This window comes from Mesoplodon densirostris, chromosome 3, assembly GCF_025265405.1.
Source record: "Mesoplodon densirostris isolate mMesDen1 chromosome 3, mMesDen1 primary haplotype, whole genome shotgun sequence".
NCBI classification, from domain to species: Eukaryota; Metazoa; Chordata; class Mammalia; order Artiodactyla; family Ziphiidae; genus Mesoplodon; species Mesoplodon densirostris.
In genome coordinates, this window is record NC_082663.1 from 163,639,887 (window position 1) to 163,666,638 (window position 26,752).

Here is a 26,752-nt window from a genome sequence, read left to right on the forward strand (position 1 = left end):
GGCGCTGGCTCTCCCAATCTAGTCATAGATTCTAATTGTTCTGTACAATACTCATTCTTCCCACCAAAGAAAGAGAAACAGGCACGTTGGTTTGGGAGACCATCAGAAGTTGATGTGCATTTGGCTCAGGTCATCTTGCTTCCAGATACATCCAGGTCTGCTGGGCTTGGAGGCAGTAGGCTGGGGCACGCAAGCAGAAAACTGTGCTCTACTGTTTAAGCTCAAGCAGAGGGACCTTCCACAGGGCAGCAGTATGAAGAGATGAGCATGCTTCCAAGACAAACCCGATTTCATCTTGTCTCTCTCAAGAAGAGGGAGGAGGAAGAGCGGGCAATCAGAGACTGAGCCACGTGATCCTGGGTTCCACAAAATGTCTTTGCAGAGAATTCTTCCAAAGCGCAAAATGTGTTTCTGTCCCAAGAGTCCGCGTGTAAAATCAGAAGGAGGGCCAATCAAGGTGTTAAGTTGGTTGTTTCGTAACGTCTCTGAGAGCCGAATGGCTGTGTTCACAGTTACATGACATTTTGGAACAGCTGGAGGGACCTCATGATGTTGTCATCCTGGGATGGGAGGAGGGGGAGAAGAGGATGGTTAGAATTCTCTGAGGCTTCTCCCTGAGAAGCTCTGTAACTTCTCAAATCTCCAGAGCAAATCTCCAGAATGGGTTTTCTATTCAGAAAGAACTCTGCAAGGGTATGAGAAACAGGGAGTAAGGGGTAGGTGGGGACCTAGAAAGTGAGAAGTTCAAAGGGAGAAGCACCTTTTCTGGCTTTAAAGAGGAATTCAGAAAAGAAAAACCCAAATTTTCCAGTAAACCAGCGAGGACTACTTCTTTTAAGAAGCTGTGGGCAATTGCATTTTTATCAAATGCTTGTTCTATACCTATGGAGATGATCACATGTTTTTTTTCTTTTTTATTCTATTTTAGTTTACATTTTTCTATTGTATATTCTCTAAGTAGTAAATATGGAATGTGGAAAATCCTCAAATATTTAGATATTAAACAACACATTTCTAATTCCATGGGTCAGAGAAAAATATTCTGAATTAAAATATAATGAAAATGTGACATATCAACATTTTGGGGATCTAAAGCAGTACTCAGCTAAAGCAGTACTCAGAGGAAAATGTATCCCTTTAAATGCATATATTAGAAAAGAATGGTTGAAAATCAATGATCTAAACCTCCATCTCAAAAATCTAGAAAGAAAACCTAAAAAATTGAATTAAAATAAAAAAGCAGAAGGAAGGAAATAATTTAGAGCACACATAAATGAAATAGAAAGCAGACCTAAAGTAGAGAAAATCAACAAAGTTGATTATGGGTATTTAAAATCTTTTAAAAGTTTCTAGAACAGGGAGGTATAATTGCCTGACAGTTAAGTATATGGATTCGGAAGTCAGGCTGCCTAGATTCTAATCCTGGCTCTGTCACTTACGAGCTGAGTGACCTTAGGCAAGTTACTTAGTCTCTCTGTGCCTCAGTTTCTTCCTGTGTGCAATGGCATTGATCATAGTATCTACTTATAGGGTGGGTTGTGAAAAAGAAGTGAGTTAATTAACATTGCTTGCTAATGTGAGAAACTAAATTGATTAAAAAACTGTTAAGCAAAGTCAAAAAAGCATGGTACACTAGGGCATGGTATTTAAAATTAGAACGATGGAGTTCAAGTTCCATCTCTATCACTTATTGTGCTTTAACCACATCTCTTAACCTGCAGTGCCTCAGTTTTCTTTAAAATGGGTATGATGAATACTGATGTTCAGCTAGTTCATAATGATTAAAGTGTGGAAATGTTTCTAATCCTGTTGGTAAATAGCTGCTGACCTGAGCCTCTCTAGCTACCTGGCTACCTGGTAACTGGTCCAGAACCCTTAGACTACCGAAAGATCCATCAACTAACAGGTTAATACCAACTTTAGCAGGGGTTCTTTAGGGCACTGCTCCAGGGCATTGGTCAAAGTCAGTCAAGAATGATCAATTCTCAGTCTACTCTAGTTATTAAATATTTTGACTCTATAGTGACCCTACTGCTCAGGGTTTTTTACATTACGTGAGGTTTACTTAATGTACCTAAAACTTGGTAGGTGTTCACTACATGTTAATAACGTCTCCCCCGCTTTCTTGCATTTGCAGTTCTTATTGGCTGGAACTCAGAGTAACTGTGCACCTTTCTGAGAAAACGTAGGAGTATAAATGCATTTTCTAAATTAGAGGAAAGCAATTATTTCCAGTTCAGTCTCTGGCTGACTCTGGGGCCAGTTTATCCTTTTAGCAACATCAGCGTCACCCTTGACCTTCTGAATGGGAATCTGCATTTTAACAAGAACTTCAAGGAGGCTGGTTTGCACATGAAAGTTTTAGAAGCATTGGTCAGGGCACTTTTGTTAACATGAAGATTTCTAGATCCCCATCCCAGATCTAGAGTCTCTGGGTTGAGGCCTGGAAATGTGCATTTTTAGAATCATCCCAGGCAATTCTTATGCACACTATGGTTTAAGAATCACAGCTTTAGATTTTTTTTCCAGCTACTCCCTTGTAGTCTGGGGAGTGGGTCATCAAGCCAGAGGAAGACTGAAAAATGACAGTGTTGCCCACTTGGAAGTCTGTAGTTTCACAGAGACCCCCTCTGGGCTTTCACATCCCCCTTCTTAGTCTGTGTGGCTCAGCCTGTGCTTACCCAAGACTAGCCACAGACCAGTCTGAGGAGTGGAGATTGTTGAAATTGAGTTGTTGCTGGTGATGGTAATGGTGGTGGCTCTAATCTGAGAAACTGCAGGTTTCTCATTTTCTCCCTTCTGCCTGTCCCCAGGCCCCAGATTTCCTTTCCAAGATATAGAAGTTTTCTGCCCTGAGATCTCTCCTTACCTCCTGACAGGATTCAAGAAATTCGTCTAAAGTCACGATGCCATCTTTATTTTTGTCCATTTTCTGAAAGACCCAACAAGAAGCACTTTAAAGAATCTGGTGATATGCATTCCAAAACTTGCTTTCTGTTAACCAACATTCCCCCGAGAATTAGGATGGTCTTTCACTGGCCAGACAACTCCACCCAGGCCCTGGTTACAGCACTTTGACCCCCATGAGCTTCCTTCAAATTAAAAAACTTGCTGTAGATGCTCATCTTCTCATCACCAGCTTATTCTGCTGACACCCTAACATGCCTTTCCCAGTCTCACTTCTAGCCTGTCCATTTGGCAGAAAGAACACTGGACATGAGAGGTTCTACTTCTGTCTCTGTCACTTACTGTGTGACCTTGAGTGAGTCTTTAAGCCTCTCTGAGTCTCTGATTTTCCCATCTGCAAAGTGAGAGGATTAGACTAGAATGAGCTCTGATGTTCTCTGATACTCTCCTGCTAGGTTAATTTTTTTATTAGCACACCATTAAGATTTTGCCACTCTTCTATTCACGGACTAACAGCACCTACTTTTTACCAGAGCAAGGCTAAACACTTCGGTCTAAAGAGCTCACCCTAGTTTCCAAGCCACCCTAGTTTCCACCTGATTTCCCCTTACTCCCCAGACACAAATGCTTAACACCTACACAGATGTGCTTAATGATGTCTTCTCTGTTTACTCTGATCCCCCATTTTTATGGAATTTAGGGTCCACACTCTACCACTTATACTTAATAATATTCTTCCTTATTCTCTTCTGTAGTGCATACTTGTCCATTTAATGAGATAATCTATTCCTGGAGGGCAAGACATCTTGTAATTCTTTTCTGTTTCCTACCATCTGTAGGGCAGGCTTGGACACAAACTACCGCTCAGAGGCTTGTGGGTTGACTGATCTAAGTTGAGCTTAAAGCTCATGCACAGGTGTGTGCTCTTACCTGGAAGAAGACATCCACGTGCTGCCTTGGAGTGTCTTCTTTAAGCACAGGATACGTGTATTTCCCCATCATGTCATAGATGGCTTTGACAATGTCCATCATCTCCTGGAGAGGGGACACAGAAGCACACAGTGTGGGAACCAGGAAGTTAAGCTCTTCTGGGTGACAGTCTGGGGCTCTTTGTCCCCCTTGAGAATGAAAGTGTTTAAAAGGAACTTCTTCAATTGATGAGAGGGAGTTAGAAAGCAAGCTGAAGGGGCTATATTCTGGGAGCCTCCTTCTAGAGAGAGGGCAGTGGAAAATTCTCTTTGTCGTCAGAAGCTCTTGGGTAGCTTGCCTCTTCCTGAGCATTCCTCAGTGAGGGGTTATAAGTGGGATGTGAGCGGACATATTCGTGTACTGATCAGCCCACACCCCATTTTTGGAAGACCCTCTCTCCGCTCCATAATTCCTTTGAATGGTTGGCCTGGGTGGCTGTGTTTGTACCAGGTGACCTGTCACTGTGACCACAGCTGATTGGAACAAATGTGGGCGTCCAACTACAGAGGTGAGCCACTCTATTTTTATCTCTTGGGAAGTTTGAGTGAAGAGTTGGAGTTGGTGCCATGGGCAAACCACTTCCGGGTTTTAGCTGAGATCAGGGGAGAGCAGACACCGAAAATTATTCTATTACAGGGAAGAACTTCCATAAAGAGTAGACTGGAGCAGGTTGGGTAGAGGAGATGAGAGGAATTCTGGGAGAAAGGGAGAGAAAGAAGAGAAGTGAGGAGAGTAGAGGGAGAAGGGAGGTGGGACACGGGGGAGGACAGAGAAATATTCTCATAAGCACACGTGCACACACACACACACACACACACAAACGCACACACTCTCTCTCTCTCTCTGAGAAAAGCAGTTGAAGAAGACAGAGGTAGTAACAGGGACCAAGAGAAGCCCCGGAGAGGCAGCGTCTGAGAATGGTTACCCTATCCGCTAAAACCTCCTCTGAGGTCTTCCCCCCGCCCCCCCCCCCCATGTTGCTGCCAACCGAACCTATCATTCCTGCAGAGGAGAGTGTGACCAACTTGATCTAAGACAATGCTGGAGGAGGGAGAGGAAAGAGAGGAATAAGAAGAGGAGACTGGTGTGACATGGGGGGAGACTAACAACTTTCTAGCTTGAATGGGGATTAAATGTGTTACACCAAATGACCTATATCTTCTTTTTCACTTTAAAAAATTATTTATTTTTTTAAAAGACTTTTTAGAGAAACTACCTATATCTTTACAAGAAATCTCTCAGCTTAAGTTCGTTTATGTTGATGATTTTCTAGCTTTGTAACCAAAAGATCCCTTTCTACAAAGGCAAAAATTACCATTCTTGATTGATGGGGCCAGATAGATGTTACAAATTCTTTCCTATTTCCTTTCTAATCTTTCATTGATACGGAATAAGTGATCAGCACATACACATTAAAATAATTAACTTGTTCTTTTTATTGCTCTATAGATCTGTTTCCCTAAGAATGTGAGTTCTGAGGACACATGCTTGATCCTTCATTGCTAAGTTCTCTGCACCTGGCACCATGCCTGCCATGGGCTGGGAGCCCAGTCACTGTTGAGTGGCTCTGTGGTGTTTTCCTGATCACACTGACCAGAAGTAGTGTTCCATGGGCTTCCCCATGCCCTACTTGGAATGGGGTAAACGAATGTAGGAAGGCAGCCTTGTCTTCAGGATATTTGATGGAGTGTCTACAGAGACCCGGGGGACGGCTTCTATCTTGGATTCCTTGCTGCTACTCCTCATTCCATGTGTCTATTTTATTTAATTGTTTTTGTTTTGTTTTTTAACCTATTATTAATCATTTTAGACTTACACAAAACTTGCAAAAATAGTACAGAGCATTCATGTATACCTTTGACCCAGCATCCCCAATGCTAACAATTTGCATAACCACAGCACAATGATGAAAGCTAAGAAAGCAATAATGCTACAATACTAGTAACTACAACACTATAAACAATGCCATAAAACTATTAAACTATAGAGCTTGTTCAAGCTCCATCAGTTTTTTCCCCAATGCCTTTTTATGTTCAAGGATCCCACGTCGCACTCAGTTGTTGTGTCTCCTTAGTCTCCTCTGATCTGTGACAGTGCCTCGTTCTGACTTTGTCTTTGGAGACCATGACTCTTTTGATATGAGTACTGGTCAGTTATTTTGTAGAATGTCTCTCAGTTTGGGTTAGTCCCTGGTTGTCTTATGATTAGACTGAAGTTATGCATTTTTGACAAGAATACCGTAGAAGTGATGTTATATCCTTCTTGGTGCAACATATCAAAGAGGTACATGGTGTTGCTATGTCTTATTACTGGCTATGTTAACCTTGATCACTTGATTAAGGTGGTGCCTGTCAAGCTTCTCCACTGATCTTAGAATCTGTTAGTGGATCTTGCCTGCAAAAATTATTACTGTAATGTTTGCTTAATGGGGATTTTGTATTTCCTTTATTCCTTCTATGTTTATTAATTGGAATTCTTCTTTAAGGAAGAGTTGTCCTTCCCCTCCCCCATTTGTTTATGTATTCATTGATTTAAATACATATTTATTATTTATTTAAATACATAATATATTATTCGTACATATATATTAGTTAGGACTCATGGACATTTACTTTATTTTATAGGTTATAACCCAAAACTATCAATTTGTATTTTGTTGCTCAAATTGTTCTGGCTTTGGCTGTTTGGAACTCCTTCAGGCTGACTTCTGTGGTCTTTTGACATACCGCCCCCCCACACTGCCATCTTTTCTTTTTTTTAAATAGAACTCCCATTTTTTCAGCACTGCAAGGTGCTCCAGGATCATCTTCTTGTATTTTATCTTTCCCAGGCCTGGAATCAACCAAGTCCAAGGAGGCTGGTTCCTTTTATTGGAGAATGATATTTGTAAACCAAGGTCTGGGGGCTAGGTCTACTCATTGCTCCGGGAGTGTCATTGCTCTTAGGTCCTAACAATGGACAGAACTAGGAAATACATACCTCTATCCATGTGTTTAATTAAAGATGTATGCGTTACGAGTCCTTAACACCCATATGGCTATAGGTTTATTTCCTGGGTAACTTTTATAACATAAAAGACTGAAAGATAAATTTTGATTGCTCTCTCAGGATTTTCATTGCCTACAGTTTTGATGAAACTATTTCCAAATGACTGCCTGGGGAAGATCCAGCTATCTTTTCTAAGAAGCTGCTTATTCACACTTTCTTTTCCTTTTAAGGAGTACTTTATTAATCCTGCAATCCAGAAAGGTCTGCTGAGTTTTAATGGGGACAGTTTTGTCTAGTTTGCAAACTAAAAAAAGGGAGCAGGAGTTAGTAAGATTATTCAGTGATGGAATAATGGTTGAATCAAGGTTGAAGATCTTGTTATAAGTCTCATTTTAGGGTCCTTATATATTTTGTAAAGTAGTATTTGAGTATTTTCGAGTATAATATATTGAGTATATATAGAAGCATTTAATTATTTACAAAGTTGGGATAATATTATACATACTACTGTATAAAGTGATTTTTAAAATGTAATGTAACATATAAATTTTTATATCTTATTGCTCTTACATGGTTTTAAATCGCCACCTGTCATTCCATTATATGTATTTACTGGAATTCTTACCACATCTGCTATTAGTGGATATTAGGATTTTCACATTTCGGGGATTGTTCACCACTTTATCTTCAGCACCTAGAACACCTAATAAGCCCTCAAATATATGTTGAGCAAATCCATGACTGAATGAATGAGGAATGAAAATTGGAGAGAAACCCGCAGTATTCAGGTGAGGATTAGAGATGACATTTGTAACTCCAGGCCCTGTGCCTGGCACATAGGAGCTCAGGAAGTGGGATGCTATAAGATGCTAAATCCAAGCTTTGACTGAGATACCAGGATACAGTAGATACCAAAGTGAGTTTTGAGATAGACCTGTGGGTATTTCACTATCTAGATACCACATATACTTTGAGGCTCTAAAAGTGTCAAGCAGTGAAGATTCAGAAATTTATTTGTGATGATTTATTTAGAGATGGCTGCACCTGACCCCCTTCTGAGGTTTTATTAGTAAGCAAAATAGGTTGTGGCTAATATGATTCAACTGGAATCTCCTCTTCCTCAAAGATCTCCCTTTTCTCTTCTAGGTGATGCCTGCAATGCTACTATTCCAGTTTTTACCTTTAACTTGTGGCTGTTAACTTGTTAAAATGCAAATTCCCATGGGAGGAGTTACTCTACACTGAAATAAATTATTTATACCCCCTTTAGAATGTGCATTGAATAAGTGAGAGTGAATGAATCTGCTTAACCCTTTCTTGAGTGCCCGTGGACAGGGCAGGGTAGGGCAATGGGGGTGTGTGTCAAAGGTGACCTTCATTTTGTCAGGAACCGCCTCTGCCCCAAAGCAGATCCCTCCTCATTTGGACCATTTCATCCTCATGACTAAGGCTGTTTTCTCTCTAACTAGGTGCCTTCCCTGTAGCTCTCTCATGCCCCTGGCCTCAGTTCACTTACCTCTTTGTTTATGTATCCATCTTTATTGATGTCATACAAATTAAATGTCCACCTTAGTTTCTCATGGACGGTTCCTCTCAGTAAAATTGACAGAGCGGTTACAAAGTCCTGAGAAGTGGAAGAGGCATGAGAGACATTAACCACCGAGCCATCGGGTGGGGTGAAGCTCTGTCTTTGGGTCAGACTCTGTGACTGCTTTTACAGAATGGTATCTCCCAGGTCCTCTGTCCCCAGAAGGATGTGGCCAAGCTCAGTGAACAGCCCCACCCCCCTTCCATTGCCTACCTTGCCCCATTTTTGGGAAGGAACTTCTGGAGGAAGAACGGAGCTCAGTGTGTACTGACACCTACTGTTGCCTTATCCCATGGCTACAATTATTGTACAGGTGGTGGCATCATCTGGCTAAGAACGTGGACTCTGGAAACATACCACCTGAGTTCAAAGCCCTCCTTTACCACTTACTGTTTGACCTTGGGAAAGCCACTCAATCTCTCTCTGCCTTACTTTCCTCTTCTATAAACTGATAATAAATAATAGAACCCTACCTTGTTAGGGTTACTGTGAGGATTAAATGAGTTAATACATGCAAAGCACTAAGTACAGAGACTGCAGCATGGTCAGCGTGGTGTGTATGTGAGCGATTAGACTGTTATCGTTAGTCCCTGAGGTCCTGAGTTCCTGGAGGGTAAGTGCAGTTGCTTCTTCTCTCCTCAGGAAATCCTTGTTAAATGGTAAAGGACTGAAGCATTTGATGGTCCACTCCTTCTCCTAACATCTCCATGGTTTAGAGGAAGAGTGATGGGGACCCGGGGCCTCTCAGAGACAAGCATACCTCGAACTTCACGGAGCCCGTCTGCATGGTGTCGAAGGCGTGGAAGAGGTAATGGGCATACATGCTGGCATCTGCAAGGCACAGAAGGAAAAGCAGGTGATGGGAGCAGGGGTCCTGCAGAGGGGAGTGAGATCACTTGAAAACAGTAAGAAAGAGAAGAGAGTGATGCTAGGGTGATAGAAAGGAGAAGATTACAGAGTGGGAAAAACTGCTGCTGTGACCTGGGACCTGTTTGGCTTTTCTGGGGTTTAGGTGGGAAGTTCTGGCAAGAGCTGAGACAGGCCCTTGCTCCTAAGTCTAGCCATCCCCAGAGAGAGACGCTCCTGCCTGTCTATGTGTATAATTCTTGTTGGGTGAATGACACGGTACTTGTGTGGAGAAGGTGCTCTTCTGAGTGGCAGCACAATGCCACGGAATGAGCACCCATTAGGGAGCAGACAGACCTGGACTTGGAGAGCAGCTCTGTTACTACCTAGCTGTGCAACCCCAGGCATCTAACACAACCTCTCTGAGCTTCACCTTCCCATCTCTGCACAATGTTAAACTTTTCACATAGCCATAGCATCAAAACCATCATCAAGCCTGCCACACAGTTAAAACTCAATATAAGAGTGGCTCCATAGGACTCAACAAACATCGGTTCTGGGGCCTGCATGGGGTGAAGCTGCCCCCAGCTGGGGGAGGGGTCCTGTACTGGGTCCCACACCTAAGAAGGCTGCTGAAGAGGTCCATGAGAAACGGAGCCCAAGAAGTGTCTGGGACACTTGGATCTCTGTTTCATCAGGACCCGGGGAAGGGGTCCTGCAGGAGATGGCTCCTGGGGCAGGAAGTAAGTTGGCATGTGACACATTGAAGCCACAGGAAGAGCCTCTGGTGCCCCAGACCCGTGGGGTCAGAGCAGGTTCCTGTAGGAGTCAGGCAGAGTGACATAGCGGCTGTGAGCCTGGCACACTTGCTAACCTGATTTATAAGCACAATTTTATTCAACCTGCATCTTTTTGGATTCCTTTATTTTTATAGTCTCTGGTATTTACTAAAGTTCTTTTTCAAGGAAAGCTGTTTTAAGGAAAGGATGAAGTATAGCACAATGGTAGGCCTATCATGGCAAAGCTTTAGACAGACACTTTGGGATCTAATTCTGGTCTGCCACTCAGTAGCTGTGCAATCTTTCGTGAACTGCTTAGCCTCTCTGAGACGTAGTTGCCCGGATCGCAGCTTTATAGAGCTGTTAGGAGATTTTGTGATATTGCTTTATCACTCTCCTCTCTGGGAGAAGGTCCATTTTCAGAGCTCTTTTCTGCTAAAGCTTTAGTGAATTCCACACCTTGCAATAAGGGAGGAATTCTGCTGAGTTCTCCCCAACCTTGAAGAGGAGGCAGATAGCAAGGAAGTATGAACATGAAGGAAGGCTGCCAGAGGATGAAGAGAGGGAGCCAGGAGGGATCTGTTTCAAGATCGGACTCACCTCCATGCGGGAAAAACTGAGCGTAGATCTGCTTGAATGTTTCTTCATTGACCATACCACTGGGGCACTCCTGTGTGAAGGGGGGAGAGTTAGTGGGAGTGTCTGAGAGCCTTGGGGTTCCTTGTGATCCCTGGTGGGCAGGGACTGGGCAACCACCTGTGCACCTCCGTATCTCCAAGGTGAGTGGCTGGGAGATAGTTCCACCTTAGGACTGAAGCTGCTTTGCAAAATGATGAGATGTCATCAGAGAACAGGCACTGTGAGGTGGAAAGAGTCTGGGCTTTGGGATTAGAAAGACCTGGGTTTGGATCCTGGTTCAGCCCCTTCTAAGCTTTGTAACTTGGAGTGAGTCAGTCTCTGATTCTCAGTGTACTTACCTGTAAAATGGGGCTACCAGTACCTTTCCAGCAAGGCTATCATGAGGTTAAATATATGAAATAACGAGGTAAATTAATACATTGGCTATCAGGCTTGTACTTCAGTCTGTGAGCTTGGTTAGCAGCAGACCTAAATCCCATCATTTCTGGGGCACCAACAATATTGACAGTGTGAATGGGTTATGCTAAGGCTAGTATCTGGGCCAAGGCTGTGCCATCCTGTGAAGTCTCTGGGCTGTTGGCCAGTTTCCCATCTACTGAGACTGCCTCATTCTTGCCTGGCATCTTCCTCTAGCCAGGTGACCGTGCTCTCCTGTTTCCTTTATAGATTTGGCCTTCCTTTTACAACTACACATGTGCAAAAATCTCTCTGATGGGTCCCTTTGGCATTTGGGAGAGCTTAGTCCCAAACGGGAAATCCTGCCCGGGCCTTCAGAGGCCGTGTGGGTCTTACATTTTTGAAGCCTCGATAAAGGACTTGCAGCTCCCTCTTGGTGAAGTTGGTCTGGGCCTCAAGCTGCTCCAGTCCCTCAGGCCGATGGCAAACCATGGTCATCTCCAACTCGTCTTCAATCTTATCTGGAACCAGAGGAGATGGCATGGAAGCAGCTAACCTTGGTGGTCACTTGTCAGCACACAGTCTGGGCTGTCAAAAGGGTGGTGTGGTGACCTGAGACATAGGGTCATGGGCTGGGGGTCACACTGCACATGACCTTCCTGCTTTGAACCCCACCTCCCTGCTCAGTCACTTTCTGTCTTACCATCAGTCCAGCCATTACTCCAGCTGTGTCGGATACCACCTAGGGAGGGAGCTTCAGCCTTGGAGATAAACGTGTTCCGAGTGGAGATGAGGGCAGAAGTGCTAAAGATAAGTCCACAGGAAAACATTTCCTTTTCTTTCAAAATAATTGCTCTGCATATTCAGTTTGCTGCCCATTGAACCATCTGAATATTCTAGAGACACAGGTAAGTGAGCAGATTGACTAACATCCTCCAAACAGCAAAGGGAGACAAATTTATTTAAAAAACCATGGAGTAAACTCTCACCATTTAGGAAACTAGAGGAAGACTAGCTTGATTTGGCAAAAAGTACAAATTACAGCATGTTAAGTATTAATTTAAAAATGTGAATGCCCTTCCCGGTATTGTAATATCTACCAGACATCCTTAAATAATAGGAAAATGACTTAAATGGGAGCTACTTTATATAAATGAAAGTTTCTGAAGTATTTGAAGGGCTCTAAAAACAGTTGTTTTAAGTCGTAGTTTATCCCTCCTACACGTACTATTATACAATGCAATACAATTTTGCACTAGTTATTTAGAAAGTGTCATTTAAAGCATCCCATTGCTCTGTCCATCTCCTACTGTAGGATCACAAAATCTATATAAGTGTAACTTTCAACGTTTTACCATCACAGAAGGTAAGTGAGTGTTTTCCTCTGGGCGCTGCCAGAATGCTTTCTATAAATTTACTCCAATCAAGAATCAATTGCCATCTAACCTTCTTGGCCCATTATTGCCATGCAGGTATCACCAAATCCATGTATTGAACAACTGTAAATATGGGCTGGCAAGAGTAGTGATGAGATGGGCATCACTCCATGATGATGGAGAGTGAAGATAGGCTGAGTTTCTATCTGAGAGAACAGGATGAGCAGGTGCATTATGCTGTGTGCATTTCCCTAGCCAGTGTCAGTCCTTTTGCATCAGATTTTCTCCGCAATTGTCACTTTTCCTTTAAGACTCTGATCTCAATGCAAAAGGAATCCGTCAAAGTGAGTTTATATCTTATATCTCCTCTCTAAGGTAATGGACATTTGGGTAAGGTTCCAAGGGAGAGACAGAAGAACCTGGTAACAATTCCCAATTGTCATCTTTCTTACATACTGGGAAACACATATCATCTTATCCTACAGAGAGTAAAGCAGATTATTCAATATAAATAAGACTCTGTTTATGCAGAATAGCTGCAAGTGGCTAATTTCCTTATAATTTGAATAGAGCCTTTAAATACTGTTATGTTTCTAGCTAACAAGTAGCAATTACTTAAATACTGCAGCATTCTCAAACAAACAAAAAACCCCACGTAAGCCTAATTCAGAATACTCACATATATTTTCAACTCATTTAAAATTAGAATTCAAGTTGTTGGTTTAAATTTCCTAGCATTAGATTTAATAGCAATTTTATTTTTAAAAATGCACAGATGTTTAACCCTGAAAAGAGGTGAAAGTTATATTAAAATGTAAATAAGGAAGACACAAATGTATTTTTGGAAGAAAAGGTGTACTTTTGAAGGCATCTAGTATACATTTCCGAGTTATCTTATCCAGAAGCTTAAAAGATTTTCTTTTTCAGTATTGATTGTGATTAGATTCTTCACAAGCTCAGGGAAATCTCTTTGCGGAAGTTTGAGAGAATCTTTCTGACTCAGAAACTGCACTTGGTAACTGTCTCTTTCATTAAAAATGCCCTGGTTATAGATATATCAAATATTAAAACCACTTCATTAAGATAGAACTGGTTTGTTTACTGTCTGACCAGCAGGATCAGTTTCTGTATTGAAGAGATTCTGTAACATCTGAATATTGACTGCTAAGCTTTTGTTTTGTTTTGCTTCTTCATCACCCTCTAATTGTCAGACTATGGTAAGTAACATCAGTTGCTGAAGGAAATTTACATATTTGGGATTCAAGATGCTGATGCTGGGAAATCGCCCACACGGTGGGTGTTAGGGGCTTCAACCAGTGGTTCTTGAATTTTTTTTACTGTGTTTCATAGTAAGAATTACAATTTACATCACAATCCAGTATACATAAAGGGAAAATTTTATAAAATGTTTTGAAGCAAGGGTTTCATGAAATAGAGTACCATTTCATGAAATGGTACTTTCCCTCAGTAATGTGGGATATACTCTGTTCTCAAATTAATCATTCCTTTATAAAAATGTGCTGATTGTGACTCTCATGGTCATGATTTGGGAATGGAAAACACTAATTTAATTTGCCTACACTCGTAGCAGCCTTATGGGTGCCTCTAGAACGGCTTCTGCATAATTTAAGCATTCTTTTCCCTCACATGGGCTCTCACTTCTCTTTCTCTGTATGCTTCATGGTTCTGGCCACTGTAAATATATTCTGAAGAAACTCTGAAAGGGGCTGTGGAGGTTTTAAAATCCTTGCTTTCCCCTGGGGAGCCTCTGAGTGCTATCCAGGCGGTCCCACAAAGGGAAGGAGGGTGGCCCAGCTCTCTGGTTGGAGGAAGAGGAAACAGAATTAACAGATGTGAGCCTCCTTGACAGTTTCTTCTGAGGTTTGTTAAGAGTTTCTGAGGCCAGGTGTTGCTTGTTATTATTATTTTTATTATTAAAAATAATATTGAGCCAGTTACTAAGTCAGGTTGAGTTTGGATGATAAAGATAAAAATTAACCCAGAGATCTAATACAATGGTGATCACTACCTAACAAGAATAAATCAGAATACCTTTTGTTTGTAAACTACTTTTACTCTGTAAAATGTTTTCATGCCCGTTGTCCCACTAAAACTTTGTGTGTGGTGGGAAGTAGGGGAACATTACCCTCTCCATCAGAATATTAGGAAGATGGGGGTCCTAACAGATCAAGGTTTTTCTAACTGTAAGTACCTTAAAAAGTGACGAACAATCTATCACTGGGGGCAGTTAAAGCAAGATAGAATAACCAACTGTAGAGGATGCGACACAGGTAATTCCCAGACTGAAGGAAAGTTTGGAGGAGATGATTCAGATTATGTGGACCTTAATGTTTTGGGGTCACAGACTCTTCTGAGTGTGGATGAAAGCGATAGGCCCTCTTAGAAAGAGAAAATGCACCTAACCATGGCACTTTGCCTATACTTTCCATGAGTTCCTGTATCTTTCAAACACATGGAGCCCATGTTGAGGACTTCTAGCACAGGAGATGTCTTCCACACTCTGTCACTAACTGGCTTTGCCTGAGTCCTAGGTCATATAGCCAGCTGGTGACAGAACTGGACCTCAAATCCAGCCAGTCCAGGGCCTGTTTTATAGATCTGGCTTCCATGTGCCTCTACAACGGCTTCTGCTTCCCTCGAGCACAAAACTGCAAATTGATTATAACCATCCTTGCAGTAGTTCTGCTCTTGACAAGCTCTGTGCCCGTGTACAAGTGAGGCCCTTAGACTATGAGCAATAGGACGGCCCAAGTCTTTGGTCTTCTCTCTGCTGAGGGTCTCCTCTGTTAGGTCCATAACCATTACACGACCAAAGACCATGGCTGTGACCCTCTCATTCTTCCTGTACTGGAAAATATTTTCTCCATCATGGGGTCTCTGGATTGGATTGTGTAACCACCCATTTAGTTTGTTGTTGTTGTTGTTGTTTTTTGTGGTACGCGGGCCTCTCACTGTTGTGGCCTCTCCCGTTATAGAGCAAAGGCTCCGGACGCACAGGCTCAGAGGCCATGGCTCATGGGCTCAGCCGCTCCGCGGCATGTGGGATCCTCCCAGACCGGGGCACGAACCCGTGTCCCCTGCATCGGCAGGCGGACTCTCAACCACTGCGCCACCAGGGAAGCCACCCATTTAGTTTTGAGGTTACAAAATGTGTTGGTAATTGGCATGAACACAGTCCAAAGATAGGTCTTGTGTGGCCCATAAAATGTGTTTTAATTTTGTTTGGAATTTCCAACATTTAAAGTGGAGAGATTCATGCACAAGTTTGGATTGCTGATGTCTCTTGGAAAATGGGTTTCTCTGACAACTTTGGTCTCAACTTCTCACAAGGTAACAGCTTATCAGAGCTGAGCAGGGGCTGAGCCCTCTGAGCAGTGAAAGCCTCTAGTGCGCCCTCTGTTCACCCCTGGCTCGCTTACTGCAGTTGTGTTCCCTGCTTGGTCCTGCAGGCATCTGAGTTTTTGGCTCCTGATCTATACCCACTTGCCCTTCCACCCACTACCATTCTCCTACCTCACATCACCCAGTCTACCACCTCTCTCTTCCTCACTATTTTTTTATTTAAACACATTCTGCTTTGTTTCACAAAGGACTTGAAGCTGATTATATGAAATACATGTAATAAAATAAAAAGAGATAAGGTAATAGGAAAAACTGCCTCAGAACATATTGATTAAATTAGGAGGTCGAGACCATGGGGGAAAAAGAGAACATAGAAATTCAGGTCATTCGTTCTAAGCAGTTCCTACACTTGAGCCACAAATTGGCTCTGAGATTTTACATATATCTTATTGTCTGTGAGAGAAAAACATATCAGTTTCTTAAGGGGAGCAAAATTTTTCCTGTAACTTGTCTCTAAAAGAATGTTTCCAACTGTTTCTATTTAGGTGGGGTTTGCTGTTAAGGGGCACAGAAAGTTGGTCAGTGAGAAGACTAATTACAAAATATATACCTGATTAAGAAGCTCTCCCACTGAAAGTAATGTGACCAAAGTAGTCAAGTTAGTTTAAACTTTTTTACCTCTCTGATACTGGTAATGCCACCAGGCGATGTCTAAGAAAAAGTAAGAAAACATTTTACCAAAACCATTCATCAAACAAGCAAAACACGCTTTTATTTTCTATGGAAAGTCTGCTCTGAGGGTGTCCAGGTCACCATCCAGCTTGACATATGCAAAGAAGTCTCTTGTTAACAGAGCTGGGACTGACCTTCTCCCATGGTCAGAACAGGCAAGAGCAACGGGTCACCTTGCAGTGCCCATGGCTCCCGGCAGGGAGCTCCTTGAGCATGCCCGCAGCCATGCAGCCATGCAGCCCGAAGAGAGGTGGGGCAGAGGATGAACGGATGTGGACGGGACTTGGAAATACCTGCATGTTTGATTGAAGAGTGGCTTATGAGATAACCCTCCACAACGGAGGCCCCATTGCCACACTCTGCCACTTGGTGATTTGAAGCTGCATTCTTGCAGGATTCTTTATTCACTCACTCAACAACTATCAATGAAGTACCTACTATGTGTATCTCAGTGAATGAAACAACTCTGTTCCCTGCTCTCATGGAGCTTACAATCTACAAGTCTTTGCTTCTCTCTTTCCTTCTCAAGCTTGATAAGTAACACAGATGCAGAAGAGGAAAAAGGGCTACTGAAGAAATGAATTAGCACATTTGGATGAGTGGGCAGGGCGGTTGAAGGCAAAATCCCCTATTACACTGAACGTAAAACATAAGGAAAAACATCAGACCTGGAAAATCCTCCATTGCACGGTGGAGTAGGGTGGATCCAGGTCCCAGAGAGTGGGAAACAGGCTCTATTTGCTGCCCTCCTGCTGGCCTTTTTGGACCGATTTGGGGGTCAGCCTAGTTTCCTCTGTAGGCTATTATGTGAACTTCCTCCTGTCTTTCCAGTATCCCTGACCAAGAGTGCATATGGCAGACCAGCCACCACTTTTAAGTGTGTCTTAGTCACTCCTTACCCAAAGCCCCAGGCAGGAAAGGCTTATTTTCCTGCTGCCCCTAAAAGCGGTGGTATAGGTGGGTGTCCTTTGGTAAGTATTTCTGCTCTTGTCTCCTGACCTGAATCCCATGGGAGAAACTTATTTTGTTGGATTTAGTTGCCCCCTTTATCACTCTGATGGGTAGCATTTGTATTTATTTTTCTAGTAGAGGTTTTTTTGTTTGTTTGTTTGTTTTTTTTTTTTTTGTGGCACACGGGCCTCTCACTGTTGTGGCCTCTCCCGTTGCGGAGCACAGGCTTGGGACACGCAGGCTCAGCGGCCATGGTTCACGGGCCCAGCCGCTGCGCAGCATGTGGGATCTTCCTGGACCGGGGCACGAACCCATGTCCCCTGCATCAGCAGGTGGACTCTCAACCACTGCGCCACCAGGGAAGCCCTACTAGTAGAGGTTATTTTTAGAACGGTTTTAAGTTTATAGAAAAATTGCACAGAAAATAGAGAGTTCTTATGTACCCCACCCTCACAGTGTCCCCTATTTTAACATCTTGCATAGGTGTGGTATATTTGTTACAATTGAAAAACCAGGATTGATATATTATTTTTAATTAAAGCCCATAGTTTACATTTGAGTTCACTCTTTGTGTGGTATAGTTCTGTAGGTTTTGACAAATGTATAATGCCATGTATCCACCATTATAGTATCCAAAGAATAGTTTTACTGCTCTAAAAATGCTAGGGTAGCATTCTTGCAGAGATATGTCTAAAACTATGGGCTGACCTTCTCTGGCATGCCAGGAATGTGACAGGTATTGGGAGAGAGATGAAAAGATATAATGTCTGTTCATATGGAGTTCTTAGACTGATGGGTAGGGCACACACATAGACCAAGAATTACAAACTCAAATGCCAATATTAGTTGGTAGGTAATTTAGATGAGTTGGATGATGCATGTACAACCATAGAGAGTGGTGGGGACTGAGAACTGGAGAGCCATAGCCCCATGAAAGGGAAATAGCTGTTATGCAGCCAGTTGTTGTCATGTAGAATTTAAGCCTGGTGAGTCCAGATCTTCAGATTTTTCAAGAGATGCTACTATTAAAAGATGATTTGTGTCCTGATTCCTAGCTGTTATCAATGAATTTAACATTTATACATACAGCATGGGCCAAATATAATATTCCTGTTTGTAGAATATTGTGAATTGCTGGTCTGGAATTCTTCATTGGCAAATCATTCCAAGCAGTGTGGATATGGCTAAGACACTGGGAGCCAAGAGGAGGAAGCTCTTAACTAATGCCACTTGGATGGAGGGGACCAGAAGGGGCCGCAGGGAAGATTTCAAGGGGAGGTGATAATTTATTTGAGTCTTGAAGGAAGAGGGACAAAGGAACAGCATATGAAAAGGCACAGAAGCAGAAAAGGCCCTGGAATTGTAAGCTTTCTTGTAGCAGAGCTGACCTCTCACTGAGAAAAGCTAGAAAAGGAGGATTAAGAAAATCACATCTGTTTGGAGACCTACCAAGATAGCCTGAACTTTAGAAGCCACGATTCTGGAGGGAAGAAAAACTCATTAAAGTGAGTCTGACAATCAATGCTGCTTTTTAACTCAAGTGCGTTTAAAGTGGCATGGGTAATGAGATTGAGAAACTGAGCAAAAATGGTCTGCTAAGCAAAGAATGTGAGCAGAACTCTCAGCAATCTGGGAAGACAAAAATTGGATCAGTGCCACAAAGACATTCAGGACTTGAGGGGCCCAGACTGGAGGGGCCACAGAGAAATGAGCCTGGTAGCCCTAGCTGCTTATTCCCTCAAGACTTTTGCTAATTCCTAAGTGACACAGGTCATGAGAAACTGAGCAAAAGCCACGGCCAAAATGTGGTAGAGCCAAACAGAGCTTTTGGCAGGCTTACAGTGTTGGGAGTTAAGTGCTGGAGTTCTGGGTCTTCCTAGGAGGAGGGTTCCTGGTAAACACCCAGGTTTTCAGTTTGACCCCTAAAGGATTATAGGAGCAAGAACAAGTTAGAAATAGATCAGGCCTTACAAAGATTGAAATCCAGCCTCAAAATAGCTCAGTCCCTGTTTGGATTAAGTTTACCTGCCCCTACTCTGTTACCTCCTAGAAGGTGAAGGCTCAGCTAGGTAGTTTACAGATTTTTAATTCTAATGTCCACTTTTCATTGAAAACTTGCCAGGCATATTAACAGACAGGGCCAAAAGAAAAAGATAGAATATAGCAATGTAGGAATAGATTTATGGGATTTAGATATTGGACCAATCAAACATGGGCTTTAAAATAATAATGAAATATGCTCAAGAAAATAGATAAAAAGGTGGAGAATTTTACCAGAGGACCAGAATATATACAAGAAAGTAAGTTTAAAATTCTAGAAATGAAAAGTGTATTATCCAAAATTAACAACTAAATAGACCAATTTATCAGTAGGTTATGCACAGATGAAGAGAAAATTAATGATTTGGTAGATAGGTTGAGAGAAAAATATACTTACTGATGCACAAGAGAGAAAAAAATGGGAAGTACAGATAAGAGCATAAGACATGATGAAAAATTCTAACTTAGGTATAATTGTAGTTCCAAAAACGAAGGAGATAAAGAATGATGCTGAAGCAATATTTGAAGAGATAAATAAATGAGAATTTAAAAAATGGATATAATAAATCAAGCCACAGATTCAAGAAGCACTACAAACCTGAAGCAGATAATCACAAAGAAAAACCACACCTAGGAACATCACAGTAAAACTGCTGAAATACAAGACAAATAGAAAATCTTCCATACAAGAGAGTAATCTTCAAGTTATAACCAAACCTTAACTAAATGCTGCTTGCAAGCATAAAGACACAGCAAAGCCAAAAGTAAAAGAATGTAAAAGGATACAGCATGCAAATACGAATCAAGAAATCCTGTCATGGCTATTTTAACATCAGCTAAAATAAACTTTAAGGCAAAAATCTTTTCTGGAGAGAAAGAGGGAGTTTTCATAATGAAAGGGGCCATTCACTAGGAAGACATAACAAAATTCTAAATTAGTATGCAATAAGAATATAACTTGAAAATACATATACAGCAAAGGCTAACAGACCCAAAAGGAGAGATAGCAAATTCATAATCAGAATTGGAGATTTTAAAACACCTCTCTCAGAAACTGATAAAAAAAAAGATCAATAAGCATATAGAAGATATGAGCAATGCAATGAACAAACTTGGCCTCACTGACACATGTAGATCTCTTTACCCAACAATCATAGAATACACACCCTTTCCAAGTGCACATAGAACACTTACCAAATTTGATCGTTTCCTGGCTCCTAAAGCCAATCTCAAAAGAGTTCAAAGAACTGAAATTATTCAGAATGTTTTCTGTCCAAAGGGAAATTAAACAAGAAATCAAGAGTAAAAAGAAAACAAGGAAATCTCCAAATGTTTGGAAATCAAGCAACATGGTTCTAATTCCTAAGTGTCCCATGTATCAAAGAAGAAATCTCATGGAAATCGAAAGTATTTTGAAGTAAATGACAATGAAAATATGACATATTGAAACTTGTAGGATGCCATTAAAACTGTACCCAGAGGGAAATTTAAAAGAGCATAACATACTCGAGCTGCAAATAATTTATGTGACAGTGTGCATGCAATTGAATGCTGTGCTATCTCTTTTATCATATTTTTCGTGTTTCCAGAGATTCATTTTTAATGTTGCCTAAACTATGTTCGTTACATTGGAGACTATATTAGTGATAGCATGCTGGCATTTGAAAATGTAATTTTTTACTCTCCCCTATACATAGTTTGTTGGTTTATTCTGGGCAACTTAACACCATCTTTTGATTGACAGATTAACCCAAGGTAATCAGGGGTGAAGATCCTTGTTGGTGTCTGTGTGGAGCTGAGGCGGAAATAAGCTCCATTTGGACCCTTAAGTATAATCCTGGAAGCTGAGATTCTTAGAGCCAAGGCTTAGAGGTGAGTCATAAGCTCAAGCAGACACACACAGCACACAACTCATCAGCTCTGAATTTTATAAACTTAACGATGAGTCTCAGGAGTGCTGAGCCTTGATAAAGATTTTTCTGAGTGTTCCAGACATTTTTTTCAGTCTTCTTGGTTCAATAAAACTCAAATCATGTTTTGCTCCAAGCATTGGTTCTCTTAATCTTGAAACCCTCCTGACCCTTTTAAACAAAATTGAATTTATATGTTTCTCATTCATTTACACCTTATTCCTGAAAATGTTCTGAAGAAAACAGAGTCCTACCAAAAATAATATTTGAGTACTGCTACTTCCATCAGATGGGAGGTTTTCCAGATTAAATGTCTCAAAAAATATATATATATACTTACTTGAAATATATATATATGTATATATATGTGTGTGTGTATGTATATATGTACATATATATATATATATAGAGAGAGAGAGAGAGAGAGAGAGAGAAAGTATTTCAGTTCTCTGACCTTTCTCCTCAAATGGGGGTGTTTTTGAGGGTGGCCTTCAGATCAGCACACTGGGTGAGGTGTGTGGAAGGGGCATGTCAGATGCACCTTGCACTTCTTGGGGGTGGTGGTAGTGGTAGAAATTGTCAGGAATGTAATGCAATTATTAGAAGTCCACAAAATCACTACACAGATTGTGACATAAGTCACCGTTCTTTTGATTGTGTGGCCGTGTAACATTCACACAGCTTTCACCAAGAATGAAAAAACAGAGAAACTCCTGGGAAAGAACTAAGTCACCTACGTCCCAGGGTTGGCAGGAAGAAGGAGCCCTAAAAGGTATTTCAGGACAAGGAGCAAGGCTACATATATTAGGGACTCTTGTGTCCCCTCATCTCCAAAGCAAACACTTCTGTCCAGCTAAGCCCCCGACCAGGCTGCAGAGTAGAAATAAATGTCAGGCTCACTGCAGTGTCTCAACCACAAGCAAAAATCTCTATATAATGTTGTAAGTGGACCATTTTGTCTGGAAAAAGTGTCCCCGGATGAAACTTTTGATGATTTATTTAGGTAGCTCCAGCAGTTTCTACAGCTCTAGGCGGGAATTAGTTATATCCTGCCACCAGCTAGTATTCAGGAAGTAGTGGGGAAACCTCCCACCATGTCTCCTTTGGTCTCATCTGGACATTGCTCTGAAATTCCAGCACATGGGGACAGTCAGTTAATGAGCAGTGGCTGCCCTGCTTTGGGGACAGAGGGCATACTATGCAGGATGAGTGGTTCTAGAATATTTCTGCAGGAAATCAGAGGATTACATGGGTGGGATTTTGTTACTTCTCTTGACTGGGAGGCTAAAATGATTTATTGCAAATTAGGTGGAGGAAAAAATAGTGTCTAGATGCTTTTAGTATTAAGATGGAAAAATGAAGATACAGAGAGAAACTGAAGGAATTACTCAAAGGAAAGTAAAATTGCCATGTGAATAAGACTTGTCTCGGGCTTCCCTGGTGGCGCAGTGGTTGGGAGTCCGCCTGCCGATGGAGGGGGACGCAGGTTCGTGCCCCGGTCTGGGAGGACCCCACGTGCCATGGAGTGGCTGGGCCCGTGAGCCATGGCCGCTGGGCCTGCGTGTCCGGAGTCTGTGCTCCACAACCGGAGAGGCCACGGCAGTGAGAGGCCCACGTACCACACACACAAAAAAGACTTACCTTAAGTTGGCATAGAATTTTCTCATTCATGGAAACTCATTGGATCAAGGTCAGGCTAAGGTGTCAGTCTTTCAGTCTGCTTTTTGAAGAGTAGTTAACTGCCATCCAGATAACTTGACAACTTCCTGAGTGATGGTTTCCAAGCAGAGGGCTTGCTTTGATGTGCTGGTAAGTGTTTAACAACTGGCTCTTGGGGGAGTGGGGGAGAAGCCTGCTTGATAGAATTTTCCAATATCCTTGGAGCAAATATTCCCATCATAGCCTAGTTCAGACTATCAACATGAAGTCACTGAATATGGATTTGGGAAGTGAAACCCATGATTCACCAGTATGACCTGACTCCATCACATTATAACTACTATTTTAGAAGAACTGCCTTATGCTCAACTATCCCAAATTCATGTACTAAAGACCTGAAAACCAGTTCAATACTAGTGAAATACTCAATTTCACAGAGTAGGTTTAGCCCCTGTAACCCAACCAAATAAACCCTTTCTTTGTTAGTGGAAAAATAAACTCCTGTATGCCATACAGAATAATCACAAGCAGGGAAATAATGGAGACTGGCCAAGTGAGCTTTTTCTGGAATTCAGTATTAATGTATCCTCATATTAAGTGCCTGTCTTGGTGAGCTCAGAGAGCATGCTAATAGTTTTAGAATTGATCTAATCATCTCACTGTCCCTAGGAGATATGTGGTCATTAGACTAATTTGAGTTATAATCATACCCATCTTGTAGCTGTGAATCTAAAGAGATAAGATATATAAAGTGCTCTCTGCATACAGTAGGTGCACAAAACTGTTATTCCCACCTTCTAGTGTATTAAGATTGTGATTTTAAGGGTCATTCTCAACAGCAGAATCCAATAATCATGTTTGTTAGACACTTTCTAGGTCATGATTACTTTTCTGATGGATCTAGTTAATTATGTGTGCTTCTCTTCGATATAGGAAAATTTTCTTGTTCTGTGATTTACTCTGTCAGATAGGCACCCAGTTGCCAGTTCAGGTTGGACATTAACTAGCTAAAGCGAATATTATCATTCTATATTAACTGCAATGGACATAAGCAAACACAAGACTCTGGATGAAAGAGCTGTTAAGCATCTCGGTCTGCAGACTGCCAGGGAACAGGGCAGAGTTTCTGTGGGTGGTAGACACCAGAAATGCAGGGCCTGTGGTGTTAGCAAATAGACATAATAACTGCCAGTCATTGAGAGAATTTCCTGCCTCTCCTCCCTTAGAGTTATTACCTGGCTCCATGTCCTCTGCCCTTAATAATCCAGACACAGTGTGCATTGCTATGGTCCATTTCTTAGCTGGAGAAGGGAACTGGATGTTACCCTCAACTGCAACAGGAGCTGCCAAATGCAAGGACTGCAGCCAGGTTGTCTGAGAATGTCTGCCTGCCTGCCCAGAGGCAGGGAGAAGGTGGCAAGGTGTCATCTCCAGGACTCAGCTCGGAAGCCTGTTAACCGTGCACTTAATAAATGAAGACTTGGCAGACACACCTTGAATTATTAATGAAGTTATTCAGCTTTGATTGTTTCCTTCTTTGGTGGAAAGGTTATTCACTCAAATGCCTTTGATTAGACTATACAATACATCACAATTGGGCCTATTTTATGTGCAACTTTATGGTGATAATAGTTCTGTCTCATTTAGAAGCAAATCAGACGTTATGAACTTCGTGATTTATTAATGTTTTGATTTCTATAACTGTCAGTGCATCTCATATCCCATCAGAGAGCCCGAGAACAATCAGTGCAGGGCCAATAAAAATGTAAAATGAAACCATCATTAAAAAAAGGAAAGACTGCCTGTTAAAAAGCGCCGCTGCCTCTCCGAATTGTTTCAGGGTCCAGGTCATTACCACGAAGGCCTCCTCCACCCCCCAGCCCCACCCCTTCCCCCTGCACAGCCCCGCTTAAGCACAGCCTGCATGAGACTGTCTGGGGAGGCTCCGTCCTGCTTGTCTTTTCTGTGCGGACTGAAATAAAACACAAGAGGTGAAGAGTCGAAATGGAGGGGCCCCTGGAGCCTGCACCCAGACTTCTCATCCTCGAGAAAGCAGGATAAGGGGGCCCCTCTCCATCAAATTCACCCCACTACAACCCACCACCTCTCCGCTGAATCTTCAGGATAAAGCCCAGATTCCCCAGCTGGCGTTGAAGAGTCTATCCTGGGGGTCCAGTTTACCTTTCCGGAACAATTCCCCACAACTACACGGCACGGATCTTTTGCAATAGCTGCAGATTCTACTGGTATGTGGACCCCTATCTCTGCCAAAGCATGTGATCAGCTGATCCCAATCCCAGGCACCCCGAAACCTAAGAGCCATCTCCTCCGGGCAGCTCTCAAAAACCACCACATGGAAAGCTCTCGGTCTGTCCAAACTCCTGAAGCACTTATTATCTCTGAACAATCACCCAGTAGGTATCAGAATCTACCTTTGGGTGTTGCAGTTTACATTTACAGGAGTGAGGTGATGTGGAGTGGGGGTAGGGAGACTGTGTCTTGTCCTTATTTTTGTTTTGTTTTTAGTATCCCACTATATGATGTCTAGTATCTGCTTTGCACATAGTAGGTGAATAGTAAGTGCTCATTATTTGCCAGAAGTGTGTAGAGCTATTAGGAGCTGAATGGGAATTACATTAAGAGTCCCAAGACAGCAGCCAAGAGACTATCTGGAAAGCAGCTGGCTAATTTAGTGGCTAATTCTGTCATTCGACAGTTTAGTTCTGAAATCACAATCTGGCAGTCCACAGGGTACAGTTGTTATCTCACTCCTTTTAAATGTGAATTTTGCCAACATTTATTTCACATAAAATATGGATTTTGGCTTCTCTCTAGAAATCTGAAGTTACAGCTCTACAGGCCTGCATTATCACATAGCACAGCTGGCTGGAGCAGAGAAGAAGCTGCTCGCTCTAGACAGAGCAAGTATACTCTAGTAAACCGCAGACCCTACTACTCCCTATTACCTCTCCAACGCTGAGACCAAGGGAGGGTTGTTATCGATCATCATTCATTTACATTAACTGCCTGCGTCTGTGGTCCTGTTTAACAGCCCCTCTCTCCTACCCCATACCATATTTTTCCAAGTGACTTTTGTGTGTTTTGTGATATTCTAGAAACGTGACCGAATTTCATTTATTGGGTTCCAGGCAACATGGAGAAAAAAAGGGTGCCCTGTGATCAGAGAGGACCTTTGTACAGATTCAGGCTGTGTCCTTAGATGATGCTTCTGTGCTGCTAACATCACATGCATCAAGAATGGGGTTGAGGGCCTCCCTGGTGGCGCAGTGGTTGAGAGTCCGCCTGCCGATGCAGGGGATACGGGTTCGTGCCCCGGTCTGGGAGGATCCCATGTGCCGCGGAGCGGCTGGGCCCGTGAGCCATGGCCGCTGGGCCTGCGCATCCGGAGCCTGTGCTCCGCAACGGGAGAGGCCACAACAGTGAGAGGCCCGCATACCGCAAAAAGAAAAAAAAAAAAAAAAAAAAGAATGGGGTTGACATACAGGTTCTGTTTCAGTACACTTCAGCCTTCTATTTTACAGAGCACACTTCAAATCGCTTAGCTCCTGTGAGATACGTGTTATATTATTTTCATTTTACAGAGGAGAA

At 42.3% G+C, this 26,752-nt stretch overlaps 1 protein-coding gene across 6 annotated transcripts in view; it reads right to left on the minus strand.

Moving 5' to 3' along the window:
* Positions 1-512: 512 nt before the first annotated feature.
* The window catches only part of KCNIP1 (potassium voltage-gated channel interacting protein 1), a 348,470-nt gene continuing 322,230 nt past the window's right edge, over positions 513-26,752 (minus strand). For 3 of the 6 annotated variants that reach the window (XM_060092544.1, XM_060092545.1, XM_060092546.1), the window contains exons 2-8: positions 11,509-11,633; positions 10,678-10,747; positions 9,213-9,283; positions 8,381-8,488; positions 3,838-3,942; positions 2,870-2,932; positions 513-560 (exon numbers count right to left, since the gene is read on the minus strand). In XM_060092544.1, the coding sequence (XP_059948527.1) occupies positions 513-560; positions 2,870-2,932; positions 3,838-3,942; positions 8,381-8,488; positions 9,213-9,283; positions 10,678-10,747; positions 11,509-11,633 (590 nt within the window). Of the gene's footprint in view, positions 561-2,869; positions 2,933-3,837; positions 3,943-8,380; positions 8,489-9,212; positions 9,284-10,677; positions 10,748-11,466; positions 11,634-16,529; positions 16,563-26,752 lie in introns of those variants that run through there. The other 3 variants (XM_060092542.1, XM_060092543.1, XM_060092547.1) reach the window with 2 other exon arrangements.